Source organism: Molothrus ater, chromosome 10, assembly GCF_012460135.2.
Source record: "Molothrus ater isolate BHLD 08-10-18 breed brown headed cowbird chromosome 10, BPBGC_Mater_1.1, whole genome shotgun sequence".
NCBI classification, from domain to species: Eukaryota; Metazoa; Chordata; class Aves; order Passeriformes; family Icteridae; genus Molothrus; species Molothrus ater.
This window is the reverse complement of record NC_050487.2, coordinates 11,458,767-11,475,367: the sequence shown is the minus strand read 5'-3', so window position 1 is coordinate 11,475,367 and position 16,601 is coordinate 11,458,767. Positions and strand designations below refer to the sequence as shown.

The following is a 16,601-nucleotide window of genomic DNA, read 5'->3' as shown; positions in this document are numbered from 1 at the left end:
GCATTCTGCCATGCAGATGTACCTTGTGACTCCAGAGTGGCCATACCATTTTAGTGCCCCTGCCCCAGTATTAGGATAAAATAGGATTATCAGAAGGGAGGATCAGATACCAGCTATCTACAGATCCAGTTCATCATTCTGGCTGCTCTGAAAATAGGTTCATCATGTAAATGCAAGCCATCATCTGTTTTTAAACTTTAGCATTTTCTTCACACAGCTATAAGAAAGTGGTAAAATTTTATGCAGTGACATTACTCTCAATTTCACAATCTTTTTGATGAAGGTCACATCTAGAAACTATAACTTGTCGATCTCTTATAGAGCACTACAGTTCTTTCTTCAGCCTTATCTTCTATCAGCATTTACCCATTATCTTCATGCATTTCACTCCACTTTTATTTGGACACCATTTATACAAGTGTATTAATTTAACTGTCAATTCTGCAACAAAGTAGTTCTCCATATGTCCACCAAAAATGGGGCATGGACTTCAACCACAGAGCAAATGTTTAGCATTTTTTAAAAATTATCTTACCAGTTTTAGGAAATTCCAAGATCAAAAGTCAAATTATATCACTTTTACCTCTTACATGATTCAACAAACTGAAAATTACACTTTTCATTCCATTTCAACATGTTGCATATAGAAAGCATTAGCTGCATGACAAACAGCTGCCATAACCATTTAGGAAGCATCATTTACCTGCTAATTTCTTTAAGCCCTCCTCAGCATGAAATTAAACTGATTTGTTCTTTCTGCTGTGAGGTGCAAGTGATTACTCTTGCCTTAAACTTCAACTGAAGTGTTTTCATTTATTAAGAAAATCAGCTGAACTTCGAAGATCTATACTCATGCCATAATTCCTCATGGGTTTGTCAATGAAATACTGTGCTATAAAAAAAGCAGATGTTTTTGACAGTATCAGTCCACAGAAAAAGCAGCATGTAGCAGCAATAGAGCAATCTAGAAGCAAAAGCAGATTGCCAGTATCAGTTTGTTAGGAATACACATCACACTTACTGCCACATGGACAAGAATAATGTCCTGAGAAATCATTATTTATCCTGAAGGTTTTCTAATTTCAATTACAGTGATTTATTAGAGATCATGAAACAACCTTTTTTTGGATTTTACTCGTGTTTCTATTCTTTACAGTTAATAATTCTGTACTGAATGCAATATGCTGACGATGGATAGCAACAAGCTTGAGATTTATTCATGCAAAAATATTCAAGACTCCTGTTGCAAATGCTGTTTAATGGCCATCTTGGAAAATTGGGTTCTAAATCACTTACTCAAAAAACCCTTCCTGGGATGTGTAGCTTTTGAGATGTAAGCTGAGGCTTAAGGACTGGTTTAGTTTCAGTGAGACAGCCAGTGGAAGGCTGAGGCCACTGCACTGACAAAGTGAGTTCTTCCAGTGAAACCTTTGACAAGCAAAGAAGCCAATATTGTTATTAACTTACAGCAGCACTCTTGGAGCTCTAAACAAAAACACAGCTGTGCTAGATTTTGTACAAACATAATAAAGGATGTGTACTTACAAGCTAAATATACAAAACAGATGAGCCATAGGGTGAAGGAAGTGTTGTTAATCCCATTTCATAGAAATGGGGATAGAGATGCCAGACTTTTCCCACCTCTTGCAGTGCCTTTGTTTCCCCACTATTGTGGAAAAGGATACAGAGGACACTTGGCTGATCCTGACCCTCATGAGACAGCTCAGTGATGTTCTGTTCCACCAGGTACACATTTACCATCATACACTTTGAGCAGGGGAAGATTGCTACTTGCATTAGGAGAGATGTCTCTTTCCCAGGCTTGATCCTTTGTTCATTAAATCATTAGCTGCATTAAATAATACAGATATAAACAATTTTTCTAGGGTCATCAACTAGATAGCATTAATTACATGCTCTCAGGACAAGGTTTCAAATAAAAGCAGTCCTGGCTGCCTCAGCTGGGGCACACCTAACCAGTGTGAGTCCATGGTAATTGCAAACCAGGCTAGGCAGAACTCCAAGAAGACTTAACTTGCATGAACCAGGCCCTGCTGTGCCAGTACAGAAAGCCCATGCAGGCCCAGGACAATTTCAGTAATTAGATTTCAGATTTCAGAGAAATGTCTCTATTTGCAGGTTTCCCAGCACTTAAAGTGAGGGAGGGCTGAGAATCACACTTGTAAGTACAGACACCAACAGTTCTGCTCTGTGTGCCTAGATCCTCATGAAGATGTCAGTCTATATAGGGTTTTATGTGGCTCCACTGGAGAAAGCAGAGATTTTATCCTACACTGTTGTTTTTGTGGTGATGTGAGGGAATTAAAAGTTTACAATGCCTGAATAGTGATTTACTACTCAGTATTCCTAGGGATTGGGTGTGTATTTTTTACTATTGATTCCCCTGGCAATTTGGGATTTATCTTTTGATCCATTTTCTTTTCAAACCACATAAGGAAAGATGTTATTAACTGCTTTGTATTCAGTGACAAATTCCTTCTCTTATTACCAAGTACATTCTGACTTTTGCTAAAAAAATGATGCACTTGATAGCACACAGGGATTTAAATCCCATCCACTGCAAGGGGTACTTGTGCAGATTAATGCAGTTCCCAGCAATTCTTTGGCCTAACTGCTAGAGGCTGCCTGAAGTCAAAAGCTTCCCTTCCACATTTTGAGCAGAGCAACTGGAAGCATTCTCTGAACCCAGGTTTTGATCCAGTCCTTACTGAAAAACAAAAAACCATGGCACATGCCCTACCACATCCCAATCCCCCACCCAAAAATCCTGAAAAGGGCAATACAGAGAAGCTGTCAGGGGTTTGATTTCCTCCCTATTCTAGGGCATTTGGACCTGAGCTATTACTAAAGCCTATCTAAATACATAAAGTAAACTTCCCTGCAGTGCAGAACTGATTAAGAGTCTTTGAATTCGTCTTCATGGAAGAGAAATCATCCTAATGTTTAATGTATAGAACAAGATGCAGAAATAAAAGCATACAATATTTAGAAGACAAACAAGGAACAGAGAGCAGCCAGGGAAAGTGGGGCAGAAAGACAGAAGAGAGGCTGCAGGAAGTAAAAGACAACAGGAGAATAGAGACAAAAGTTGATAGCAAGAAAAGAGAAAAAATACTAAGAAAATATTTTTTCTGAGCATGCATTAGATTTTCTCACAGGAATGGAAACCTGAGACTGTTAAAAGGGGAAAGATGTTTGTACAAATATTATCAGGATATCTCTTAGAGGCAGTTACAGTAATTCATACATATTTTAAGCTTGCAAATTCTACTGGCAATAGCATTAGATCTAGCAGGCCTTTTGAAGAATTCAAGGTTGTAAACTCCAAGTGCATATCTATGATTAATTTCAGTCATCTTGAGTCTCATATAATTTGGTATAGTTTGTTTTTTTCAATATTTGATATTTAGAAATATTAAATTCTACTTCATGTCAAGTGTATCAGAGCTAATTCTAGAAGACCATGACTTTCACTCCTAGGGGCCTGATATTAGGCTCCCAAGCCTATGGTTGGATATGAAATAATTAGCCACAATTTCAGAACTGATTAGACTGAGTTTACATAGTTCATACTTCATTAAATTACAGAAACACATTGCTATTTTAATGCATTAAAGAAATCTCCCATATAATGCAAAGAATAATTTGGTTCTTTTCCCACAGGACTTTAAATCACCTGGTAATATTCTGGTGTCCAGACGAACTCCCAGTAGTGAGATACTATTCCATGAGAAAAACAGCAATTCTATCTGACCATGTGTTTTAAATGAGGGCAAAGAACAGACCAAATAAAGTGTCAGCTCAGGCTCTGTGAATTCATGTGGCATAGAAGCCTCCTTTTCATTTTCATACATTAACAACCTAAGGTTGAATTCCTTATTTATTGTTGCTTTTTTCTAGCTTTAAATGTAATACTCCTGTTAGGATGTCATGTGAGAATCTTCATTTGTGCTGTATTATAATAATCTGTTGTCTGCCAAATAAACAAAGCAAAATGTCTAGCTGTCTCTGTAGCTATAAGGATGAGAAATTATAGATGCAGAGAAGCTTCAGCACAGCACACCACAGATTCTGCAGAACTCAGGGAAAAATTAGGATTTACAATACCAGTTAATTCCTGCTGTCAGTGGAATTAGCTATTAGTTATATCCTGCTACTGAATCAATATCACAGCCAGAAACTCTGGTCCTACCATCCCCATGGCCTCTCTCTTTTCCCATTTGCTATTACAGTCCTTTGAGTCCTGGGTGAAATGTATTCTGTTGTCTTAGCTCAGTCTCTAATAACACATCACAACTCCAACACACACAGCCAGGAGTGGAGGTTTCTCAGCTCCAGTGAGGTGAGAACTGCAGGAAGGCTAAATTACTTCTGTCCCAGAAGTGACCTTTTTTGAGATCAAGTTAAGCTCATGAAAAAGAGTGTTGGGAAGTCAGGTGCAGCTGAAAGGCAGGGCTGCAGCACAATCACATATAAATATGTTGGATCTTTTTACTTCCAGAGCTCTGCAGTCTCCAGCTGATGTGCTGCTGGTGGGTTTATCTTGGCCTGGCGCTGGTGCACACATCCAATGAATCACCACAGTCTAATAAACAGTGCCTGTGCTCAGGAAACAGACTGGCTTTCTGATTCTGACCTGGGTTATGAGTTTGAGACCACAGCACCCACATTTGTGCCACTGCTGCAGCCTCCACTGCAGGCACCATCCTTACCCTGCAGCCTGGGCAGGGCAGGGCTGCCTCACACTGCTCTGTTTCACAGGGCCAAGCACAGATAAGGCCCTGGACACTTCTGTTCTGCACATGGCAATGACAAACCCACTGCCAGATAGATGGTTAAACCTCTGGGTAATGATTCTTTTCCTTTTCATATGTAAATTTTTCCATTTTAATGAAATGGAAATACCTTACTTGCTTTATTCCAAACTAATGAATAAGGTTAGTGTCATCAGAAGCTTTTCCTTGCAATTTAAGGGCCAAGAGGACAAAAAAAAAAGAAAATAAAAGAATGAGAACCTGCTATTCATTCTGTCTCTTTGTTGAGCCACCTCCAGGATGGTTATTTTTAATAAAAAGATGGAAATATTTATGCCTGAAGGACTCAGGTTTGTTGGAGCTCTAGAGCTATGATAGAAAGAAATCTCTTTTTTTTTTTTGTCTATTCAGTATTTACATATAAAAAGCATCTACTTTGCATATAGTTCCTGTCATTGTCTCCAGTCCAATAAGAGTGTATGCATAACTTCCACAGGAAAGAATGTTGAGGTGTGCAATTGTTAATATTTAATATTATTTTAAAATATAATGTGATGTGTTATTACCAAAAGCAAATCTATACTCAAAAATGAAGACTATCAGAAAACCAGTATAGTGGCCTTAAATTAATATCCAGTGAAAGACTAGATTTTCTTTGCATCAGTAAATTCTGGTTTATATCTTGGTGGACTTGCTACTTATCTGGGAGCTTGCAAGGTGTATGGGGGTTGTTGGTCACCTTAGCTGTGGACTTCAGATTTGGGTGATAATAAGGTGTATTATTTATCATCCCTCACTGCTTTCCATACTTTCTTGTGTCTTTCATCAGCATAAGCCTCTGTTGTTCAACTTAAAACATTTTCAATTTCATTTCTCCTCAGCTCTGAGTATCAGCCATAATCAAAATATGCAATTCTTCCTTTAAACAACACCCTTTTAAATAGCAAATTTTTTTCCCCATCCATATGGGATGGGAAAGGGCCACCCAGGTTATCACCATCTTGTACATCACTCACTGCAGCCTCCTCTCCCTTCTGGGTTGCTTCCCTGTACCTGGTGTGCCGAGTAAAGCCTTCTCCAAGTGCCTCAATAGATCCATAATGCAGCACAGGCAAGGCAGACTGGAGTTCTGCAATCCCATCCTCCACTTCCAACTGCAGTTCCTCAGCCCTGCTCTTCTGACAGCAATTAAGCATTTCCTAGCACAGGGTAACAGCTTGATTGTCTCTCCCCAGAGATGGATCAGAGACAGGATAAAGATCCAGTCTCAGGTGTTAGGAGTGGCAGTTACATGGAAACTTAAGTTTTCTAAAAACTTCAGAACTTCCTTAATTTAAAAAGTGATCCTAATGTTTTCCCAGCTCTTCTCCTCATTTCTCACCTAGTAGGAAATGAGTGACACAAGAAGCATTTTTACACTCAAAGCTGTCTAATATACACCAGATCATTACCATATGTCCTCAGGTTTGGTTTTTTGGGTTTTTTTTTACAGAGTTGGCGTCGATCCAGATGAAGATCTGAAAGCTAGAGCTGTGAGCCAGGTATGTCAGGCTTTTGGACATACATGCTGAATTTAAAAGTGTTCAATGTTTGGCAGATCATGGCTGCATCTGTGGAAATGAGACATCTCAGAACAACCTTTAATCCCTCAGAATTTAAAAGGAGAATGTGTAATGCTCAACTCTAGTAGGTCTGGTGTATGAAAATATTTTTCAGTTATTTTTCACATGAAAGCCTGAATACATTGTGAACTTGAAACCTCTGAAGGGGGCTCCTGAACAAGCTGCAGCTGTTCATGGGTGCCCTTCCATTTTTTGTCATATATATACATAAATATTATATATATGGTGCAGTTTCAAGTGCAGCCCTGCCTGCAGCAGCAGGAGGAATCTGTAGAGTCAATGCACAGAGACATGACCTGTGGCTCAGCACAGTGGGTGCAACAGCAGGGGGACTGTGGAGAAGCTGACAAGGTGCCAAAGCAAAAAACCAACAAGTGCCTGATGCTGGTGATACCATCCCATGCACCCTTTCAGACAATGCAACTGGAACTGAAATTTAAATCACCCAAAAATAACAAAAATGTAGAAAATAAGCTGAGGAAGATATAAGATACTTTATTCATTTCAAAATACATTAGAGATACCATTAGGCAAAACTTGAATATCTCTTATGTGCTGAGTATTCTTAACATTTACACATCTGCACGTTTCTGAAGGCACATAAGGTCAATCTCAATTTTCATTGTAACAAGTAGAATTCAGGTGCCTAATTATCCTAATGTTTCTTTTAAAAGAAGAAACACCAATATTACTTACACTGACCACATCTTTCATTTTACAACCTGGTCACTATTGATAAAGGTTTAGCATAACCTTCATTGCACCATAGCAAGGCACTGTTTTATTCTGAGTGAGGGGCCTCATGTGAAATTCACTTTCCTAAGCATCTTGGTAAGAATTCCTGCAATGCCTCTGCCCAAATCCTGAATGAGAGCAGGACACAGAACCATAGTCTATTCTTGACTGGAGTACAGAGATATAGAATTGCAGAAATTTTCTGCTTTTCAGCACTCATGAATTATCAAAGATCAGGGAATGCAGCTCAAAATTGACTGAATGCATGTTTTACAAAAACATGATTTCTTCAGAAGCTGCTAGGCATCTAATTTTCTCAATCTTTTACTGAAAATGAAAATAATAATGTTTATTTACAACAGTAACACATCCAGTGTCCCAACTGTGCTCTGTGAATTAACATCTATCCCTTCTGACAAAACTGAGCAATACAACACAGAAGGTAAAAATAAATATAACACTTTTCATGCCCCATCATGTCCAGTTCAACATTCCTTATAGTAGTATATTATACCTTGGAAAATAGTTTTGCTGTTCTGATTAGTCTTCCCTCCTCCCATGGTATTTTATTTTCATTGTTTTTTTTTTTTTTATATTTGACATCTCAATGTTTTAGTACTTCAGATCTTGGCTGCATTCTCTGTAGCACTTACTGTTTTAACTCAGTACCTATCATAGTTATTCAAGTCAGGTTGTTTCTTCTAATTTTCTCTTCTTCCCCTGTGTTTCTCTTTTCTTTCCCTTTACTTCCAAAATGATGTTTTTACTTAGTTTACCTTTCATAACTTATTTTCTTCCTATGTTACTGAGTTTTCACAGTGGAAGCAGTTGATTTTCCTACACATCCATCCCTGCACAAATACTGGGTCAGGTGCCAGTACCTCCCACTGCCACTTAAAGCTCTTGCCCAGATGAACTTTAAACCATGTGCCCACTCTCAGTGCTGTTAATTGAAGCTTCAGGGGAGATTGTACCAGAAATAAGAACAAAATATCTTGAAGAACAAGATGTTTAAAAGAGAGCAAAAATTAATGGAACAGAAACCTCCAGGCCTCTCCCTGCTCAGTCAGAGTACTCAGCCAGAATGGGAAAGCTACAAGGTCTGCTACCAAGATTTGAATTTAGCTCCTCTGTGACCACTCTAACTACCGGGACATGGGGACCTTGTAGGAGCCTCTCAATCCCTGTCTGTAACCATACCTTGATTTTTTTTAGGGGCAGAATAAGCCTTAAAGACCTTCCATCTCATGGGTACTATGTCAGATACAATACCAGTTATATGAGTGAAAAACCCTTTTCCTTTCTTACCTCCTCATCTTTTTCTCCCTTCTTTCCTTCCTTTGCCTCCCAAAAATTCAATTTTCTGTGAAGAGATTTGATTTCTTCAATAATTCTATATACACAGTTATTTCTACACTTTTGATTATGTTCTATTTTGGGCTACCTGAACCAATAATTTTGGCAGTCATCTCGCAGCAAATTCCAGTTCAAACTGTAAGACCTGGAACCCAGAGCTCCTTCCCTAGAAAAGGTGTAGAGCCTCTTCATGTATAATTAACATCTGCACTGCACCATACCATGATCCATCAGAAGCATATCTCAGTTTCAGTTCTGTCTTGCCACCCTTAAATTTATAATTAAATCCTTATCACAGCATGAGCATTAACAAAAGGAAGTAGCCTCATATTCAGACCCATTTGCTTATTGATGGACTGTCATAACTTAGTTCTGAGAGAAATTACAAAATACATACTAAAATAATATATATTACTGTATAGAAAATGGTATGTAAAACAAACCACTTAGCTGCATATCATGTACATGCAGTGTACAAATACCAAAAGCTAACTCTGAAAAGCACAATGCAGGGACACATAATCACTAAGCATAGTTACAAAGTGAGTCTGTTTAAAAAAGGCAAAAGCTTTATGAAAGTGAGATATTTAACTAAACTCCCATTTAAAAAGACAGTCAATAGGATATTTCATTCACATGGCTTCTGTACCTCAAATTCTGCCATGTTAACTTCAGTTGAGAGAGGGTAAGAATATAATTTCTACAAGTACTTCAGAAAAAATGTTGTAGATATGCTATTGATCTCAGGAAAAAACTAAATAACATGCAAAATGCTTATCAATATCGTCTCTGTCAAACTAATCTGCATAGTTTATTTAACTGCCCCTATATCTTTGTAAGTATAATAAGGAATTTAGTTACACTGTTATCAGTTTCATCTGCCAGCTGGTTGGTGAATTTATTGCAAGGACTAATGAGAGTAATCTCCATATGGGCAATTCCCATATGGAAGAAGAGATGTGAAAAACTTTGGCATTTTCTCTTCCCAGAGAGAACTACTTTTACCTCTCTGAACTGTAGGGAAAGTGAAAAGTTACTCTTTAAAATCATAAGATCCAAAATAGGATCCAAGGATCTGCAAGAGCCCTGAAACATTGACACCAACATCTCCTGTCCTCCCTTGCACTGTTTCTGCAGGAGCTGCCCTCCAGATCCCCACTACTGCAAAAGCTGATAACACAGCACAGATTTCATAGACAAAAGGAGGAAGGTGCAACATGTCAAAGTAGAAATAAAAGGCCCAGGTCAGGACCAGAAAGCCCTTGGGGGATCATACTCTTGTGTAGCTCTCTTTGTCCACTGCTTTCAACAATTCATTTTCCTGAATGAGGAAACCTTCTTCCTTAAGAGGAAGCTAGAGGTACAATGAGTTTGGAAAGAGGAATTAACCAACAACAACATGAAAATGCAAACAAAGGACACAGGTCATTTACAGAGCTCACTGTGCTTTTAACAAGCTGTCCTCTGCACCTCTGCTGCATGAGTAGCCCACTCCACAATGTTTATTTCCATGTCTGTCCTTCTCTTCCTCATCTCTACCCCTGTGAGCTCAAGTCCTTCCCTCTCCTTTATTCAGTGTTCTTGTTCCTCTGACCTAACACAGATTTTGCTTACAATCAATTCCTGCTTAAACATTTCAACCCTTTTCCCAATCTTTATCTTGCCAAAATGCACTTTTAGATGTTTAGAGCTTGGAAGAGTGTTCTGCTGCTTGGTTAGGGATTAATATCATCTTCCTCCTCCTCCCCCCACAGCTTCCCCCAGTTACTGGGAGGGGTTGCTAATATACTCAATTCAGTTAACCAGGAAACAGATCCCAAGAATAATAGTTGTTCTATTTGGTGCATTTGCATGTTCAGCATGACCACATTACCAAAATCATAACAGCCACAGCATGGATTCTGTCTAACCTTATTCAAAACTCAATGACATCAATGCTCCCATTGTTCCAAAGTTCCCATGAACAGGTTGCCTGGGAACTAGACCTTACACTTTTGAGGGTCAGACCCTTGACATTATCATCATCAATTTACATGTATATTAGTCTATTATAAAGTATTCTATTTTAATATATTATTAGATTAAAACATGAAAATTAACAGATTCGTTGGTTTAAAACTGCATAAAGAAAAATATACTCATTTAAACTAACCTAACTTGCCACAAAAAAAAAAACCAAGACAACAGTTTAGTATTGTTAGAGAACTGGCCACCCCATTCCTAATTTCATCCTGAGATTAATTCTTCCACTAGTACTGATGTGACACCTAGAGTATGACCAAACTGCCTGTCTTTGTTCAGGAAACTGTTCCTAATTTATTATTCCAAATTAGGACCCTGAGGAAAAGGATAATCCACCTCTCTACCTGTGCAGCATGTTACAGAATTAATACCCTTGCAGAATGGAAAGGGTTTTTTGAGCCTTTTCAATTCAATTCATGTTCCCCTCAAGGGAAAGGACTTTTCTAATTATTAGAACATCTCAATCCCTTTGGGAAAGACAGTTTGTTAGACATACACAAACAGCCTCTGATCTTGTCAGAGTAAACTGAAGTAATCCCACAATGGCAATTAAATCAAAATATCATTTTATTGATCTCAGAGTATAGCACTTCTCAACTGCTTAAAAAATTGGAATCATTCATAAGAATAAATGCTACATTCTTGCAATGAGAAATGTGCTGTATGAGCCAATTTTCTCCTGAACTGATTCACAAGGATGACATTTGTGTGACAACAAAGCTTTTTAAATTAAAAAAAAAAGTGCATCTAATTGTAATTTGGTCTGACATGTATTCTTAATATCCAAACTCCATGTTTTATTTATTTTATAAATATGCTTCTCACTTTATTCATTTTTTTATTTTGCAGAGTGCACCTAACTTGGATAAAAATACAACCAAAGCTGAGAGTGCATGGCTGTTCAGAATATGGTATGGCTTTGACCACAAGTATCCTTTTCTGTTATAAACCATGAATGAGAGCTGCACTACAATTCACCTTCAAAATGTTTAAGAACAAAAATTATTATACTTTTATAAACCAAAAGTGTAATCTATTTTAATGTGTTACTAAGGAGAAATTTTGCAAGTCCAAGGCAGCAGAAGGTCCAGCCTTGACTGAGGCTATGGGGACAGGGAACAAGTTAAGGGGCTCTGAGCTACAGTAGCATATAGACAATACATTTAAATTAATTAATCTTCTTTAACTCCTGGATAAAACTAATCCTATCATTATTTAGATAGGGTGCAGATTCTGTGTTTGGGGAACCAGGAGGTTGGAGCCAGAAGCAGCCAAATGCCTGTTGCCTGACCATAAACTCAGAAAGCAGTAGCTACCTAAGAAAAAAATAAGACAACACCGATTTACCCACACCTCTAATAAAACAGAGAAAGAGGCATCCACTATGAAAAGCTCCCAGGACATTCTGAAGCTCAGGCTTCCTAATCCCTGGATTCCTGAGCCTTTGTGCTTTTATTCACCTTCCTGCTGAGGCATGTGCAGTACAGACCCTGAGTATGGGTGTCTGATGCTTTACTCCAGGAAGTCTGGTTTCCATGTCTTTTGCATTTCAAGAAAATAGTTTAAGTAAGTGATAAAAGAACATCCTCCCTAAGCCAAGGCAGAACATACAGTCTGACACTAATGCCTGTGCAAAAACTGTAAACACAACCATTCTGATTTATTGTCATTTGAAACTGACTCTGCACAGGCTTTGCACAGCTGCCAGTGAGATCCCACAGCAACAATCCCCCCAAGCCTTTAGCAGAGATATCCAGTCAATCTAAGAGAAGCCCACCAGCTGATTTCTGTGCATCCTGGCTCAGGAGCTGAGCAGGCAGAGCCCTGCCAATGCTGTCCCCCCATTATCCAGCAGCACATCTATTGTCAGTCACCCTGCACCACTGAGCAGAAATTAATGCTCAGGCTGCATATGTGTTTTTCCTGATAGCAGCTGCAGCAAACTAGAGTGAAACATTTCAGCTGATAAAATGTAATTCTTTGGGAATACAGCTTCCTTGGAGAGTTCACTCAAAGTTATCCTTCAAAGAGACTTGTGATGGAAAAACATCTTTTTGGTTAGAAATGGATGTTTTTTCCTTAATTCATCTACTCAAGCAGTTCTAAAGGCCAAAAAGCACTTAGCATTAAAATTTTCCCTTGGATAATTCTTCAAGAATACATAGAAATAGTAGGTAAATGTTATATGAAGTGAGAAAATATGTTTAAATGTTAATGTTGAGTGCCAGCATGACTGGCTTTAACCACCCATTTTTCAGAAGAAATAGCCTGTGGTAGTGGTATATCCTAGAAACTAAGTCAGAAGGAACAGATGAACAGGGTGAGGGGAAGGGGGGATCTTTCCTCTGAAGATAAAAAATAAAAAAGAGCAAGCAAAAAATGTGGAAGGCAGGAGCAGGACAGAAGCATGAATTAAAGACATGAAAGAGAACAAGGGCAAAGATAGAAAACAAGGGACAGAGGCAGAAGAGGGAAAGAGAAATCAATGGGAAAAAGTCAGACAGCAGTACAGGCAAAATGAAAAGTCTGTAGAAGGCACCAGAAGCACCACTTCTCAGAGATCATCTGTATGGTAGAGATCCTGAATATGGGTGCCTGATACGTTATTCTAAAAATTCTGGTTTCTATGTCCTTTGCATTTCAAGAAAATATTTTAAGCGATTTTAAAAAATAGAATTTTTTAAAGAACACATTTCTTCATGTCAGTCTCACTACCAGTCAAGCCATAATGTTTCTTTAGAATTCAGATGTTCAGAGATTATAGCTGTGCCATTACCCTAAAATATATATTTATTAGAAATAATACATCTACATTTCACTAATCCTGAAAGTGTGTGCCCATATTCCTGCATGGAATCATAGTTCAACCCACTAATGCTGTGACTCACAGCTCTAAGCTTTTCTTTGGTAAGACTACTTCTGAAAGACATTCTTTTCAAGGAAAGAAAAATTATTCACCCAAACTTTCTTTTGCCTTTCCCTGCCTAACACTATAAAGCCATGTTGCCAGATTTAGAAAAAATTGCCACGTAGCATAGTACTTGTCCCCAGTACAAGATTGCAGAGAGGATTATGATAAAGTTTTCAAAGAAAAGATACAGTAAACTAATAACCTGTGTCACAGCTGAGACAGCCACAATACACAGGGTATTATCATACAATTCCAGAAGGCTTTAAGCATTCTCCATACACAGTAACACCTTACCTCTTCAGAAGGCTTCAGGTGTCTGCCCATACACAGTAACATCAGGGCACTTCAGAAGGCTGCAAGCAACTGCTCTTCTTGTTCTTTAGCCCAGCCTTTTATTCCCTCCTGTTGATGCCCTGCACCTGTGTGCCCTCTGCTCCCTTTGGTGGTTGGTCAGTGCCCCTGGGCACTCCATGGCTCATTGCTGTCAGTGCTGCTCACAGCTGAAACCAACTGGGGATGAGACTCAGCTCAGCCCCATCCCAATCACCACAAACTGTGCACCTAAATATCTGTTCATATACTTCAAAAGCATACAAGACTGTGACATTTCTATAGTTTGACATTTGCTCTTAGGCATTAACACAAATCTACCCACTCTTCTGGCAATGACATCTCTTATGCCCGTATTTATTTCACAGGAGGAAAGCAAGAGGGAGGAAATATCACTAAGGAAATCAAAAAGTTGTGCTGTTCTTTGCTGTCTTTATGACTGATTTCCAATTAGTTAGGTGATCTTAGGCAATGGCAACATGCCATGCTGGGATAGAACTATGCAAAAAATCCCTGCAATTCTGTTTGAGAATCACATTTTATTTTTATTCTGAAAGAAACATCAGGAACCTGATCAAGAGCCAGATGGGTTCAATGAAGATTGTATTCTTTCAGCAAAAGCTTCTTTGAATCAGGTATTGACACCTAGGAAAAATACATCGTTCTCTAAAATCTAGGTTAAGAAATTATAACATTGAAATAACAAAAATGAAGAATAGATCATTTTAGTAGGTAGAGTTATCCTCTTGGATTTCCATCTCAATAATTTAAACAAGAAAAATGCAAAATAAAATAGTTGCATCTGACAGGGGGCAACTTCCAGTGAGTCAAGTGTTGTTTTTACAGCCTACAGTGCATTACACCATTTGAGGCCATAATATCCTACTGAAGGCTAGTGGGAAAGCAAGGGAATCAACAAAGAATTAATCAGGTTTCAAGAATTCATCAGGAGAAAGAGATACCACAGATTTACAATCCAGCATTATATATACATCTTTAAAATGTTGTGTTTCTTCCAAAGCAGATGTAGGCTAGTTTAGCTAACAAATGAATGAGTAGGTGGGAATTTCATCCTGCAAGGGCAAGAATCTGTGTGCATATGGGCAGAGCTCAGGCAAAATTTTCCCATTCCACAGCATCTCCAAAATAGTTAAACTTTGCTCCCAGCTAAGAGAAATTTGCTTTTAACTCTCCTCAGTCTCAGCCTCTCTACTTGCTTACTCTAAGCCAATATCCTCCTTTTGCCTGCAAAGTGCTTAGACATTGTGTACCTGACTAGAGCTGGAATTCCTCCTTTACATAGGCCTAGAATTCCAGTTACAATTCTAAGCATTAAGGGAAATTAGTGCAGTAAAAGCATCTTGCAAGCAACCTTCATCTGGTTTTCCAGCTGCTCTAGACTAAACTCTGCAATCATTTCTGGCTTCATTTAATTTTATACAAGGCTCTTCATCCACTAAGGATTCATTCTCTCCCAGAATCCATCTAATTCTTGCTTCCTTGTGTGGGGGCATTCTTGCTCTTGCTGGCATCCATCAGGAAGAGAACTACAATTTTCACCCAACTTCTCATGCTCTATAGTGAAAAGGAAGGACTTGGGATTGCTACACAAAACCACAAAAATAATGCAAAAATAATGGATATTGAAGATGAGAAAAGAGAGTGCAATGCATGGTCCAAGATATTTCTGGATAGAAATGTTCACCATCTTCATAAGAAGCAGCCCACATTGTGTTGTGGGACAGGTACTTTGAGAATACTTGCTGAAACTTGCATTGAGAACAAAATAGTTACAGCATAACAGGAAAACTTATGCAAGATGAAACAGAAAAAAGCAAGAAGGGAAGGAAGAGGGACAAGGACATCAAATGCACAGTAAGTTTCTTTAAATACTTTGTGTTAAATTGCAAGACTGGTTTTGGTCCCACTGGCAGCAAAGTGTAATCCTGCTTTTGTGGCAAAGGGATGAGGATGGCGCTGCACAAGGTGTGGCCTTGCAAGAGTAACACGAGCAGAGCACCAAGGCTGCCTGTCTTTGGCACAGGTGAGGGGCCAGGGGAGGCAGGACAGGGACTGTGGTTGCTGTCAGCTGGCTGGGGCAGTTTCCAGCAGCACTGCCATGACAGACCTACTGCACCCCTGGTGCTGCTCCAAGCTACCCAAGAGCAATGCAGCTCTCTAACTTTGCACAAAACTCTGCTTTTTGAGTGGTTCACACACACTGATACCTGGAAAAGCAGAGGGAGGAGAGCTTTCCCCATTCTATACAGATTTATTTGCAATCTGAGGAACTAACACTGTTACAGTGAATAGAAGCAGATGTCTGGGACAGAGTGAGACAATTCTCCATAAAGTAACTCCTTAAAATGTTTCTGCTTAAGCTGCAGTTGTCCACCATTGAAATTCATGCCTTTCAGTTTGGTTAAAAAAAAAAAAAAAAAAAAAGAAAGCTGTTTATGTCCTTTGCACTTGCCTGAAATCCATCAGCCAACAGGAATTGCATTCTTCATAGACTTCAAAAGTTTATCCTCCCTATCAGGGCACCTATCATTTTATTTCTCCTGTGCTTTGTGCGTGGATAAAACAGACATAATGGCCAACTATTGAGCAAGATAAGTACTATTCTGTGCCTGGGAGAAAATGGAAAACCTATTAAAAGCAAAAGTGCATTCTGTGGTGAACTGACAATCAAAGACAAACTCAGCATTTTGTGGTCCTTTCAGCTGAATTTTCCTTCTAGGCTGGCTTGTCACTCTCATATCAGAGACAGACATCTTTGGAAGGAAAAAGCAAGGAAGAGCCTGAAAGCATGCACATGCATGCTGTTTTCTTTTACCTGCTAGAGAACTA

The 16,601-nt window shown here is 38.8% G+C and overlaps 1 protein-coding gene across 2 annotated transcripts in view; it reads left to right on the top strand.

Annotated features, from left to right (window-relative positions):
* SLC9A9 (solute carrier family 9 member A9) overlaps positions 1–16,601 on the top strand; it is a 171,102-nt gene that overhangs the window by 120,611 nt on the left and 33,890 nt on the right. For both annotated transcript variants that reach the window (XM_036388794.2, XM_036388793.2), the window contains exons 13-14: positions 6,268–6,316; positions 11,360–11,439. In XM_036388794.2, the coding sequence (XP_036244687.1) occupies positions 6,268–6,316; positions 11,360–11,439 (129 nt within the window). The remainder of the gene's footprint in view (positions 1–6,267; positions 6,317–11,359; positions 11,440–16,601) is intronic.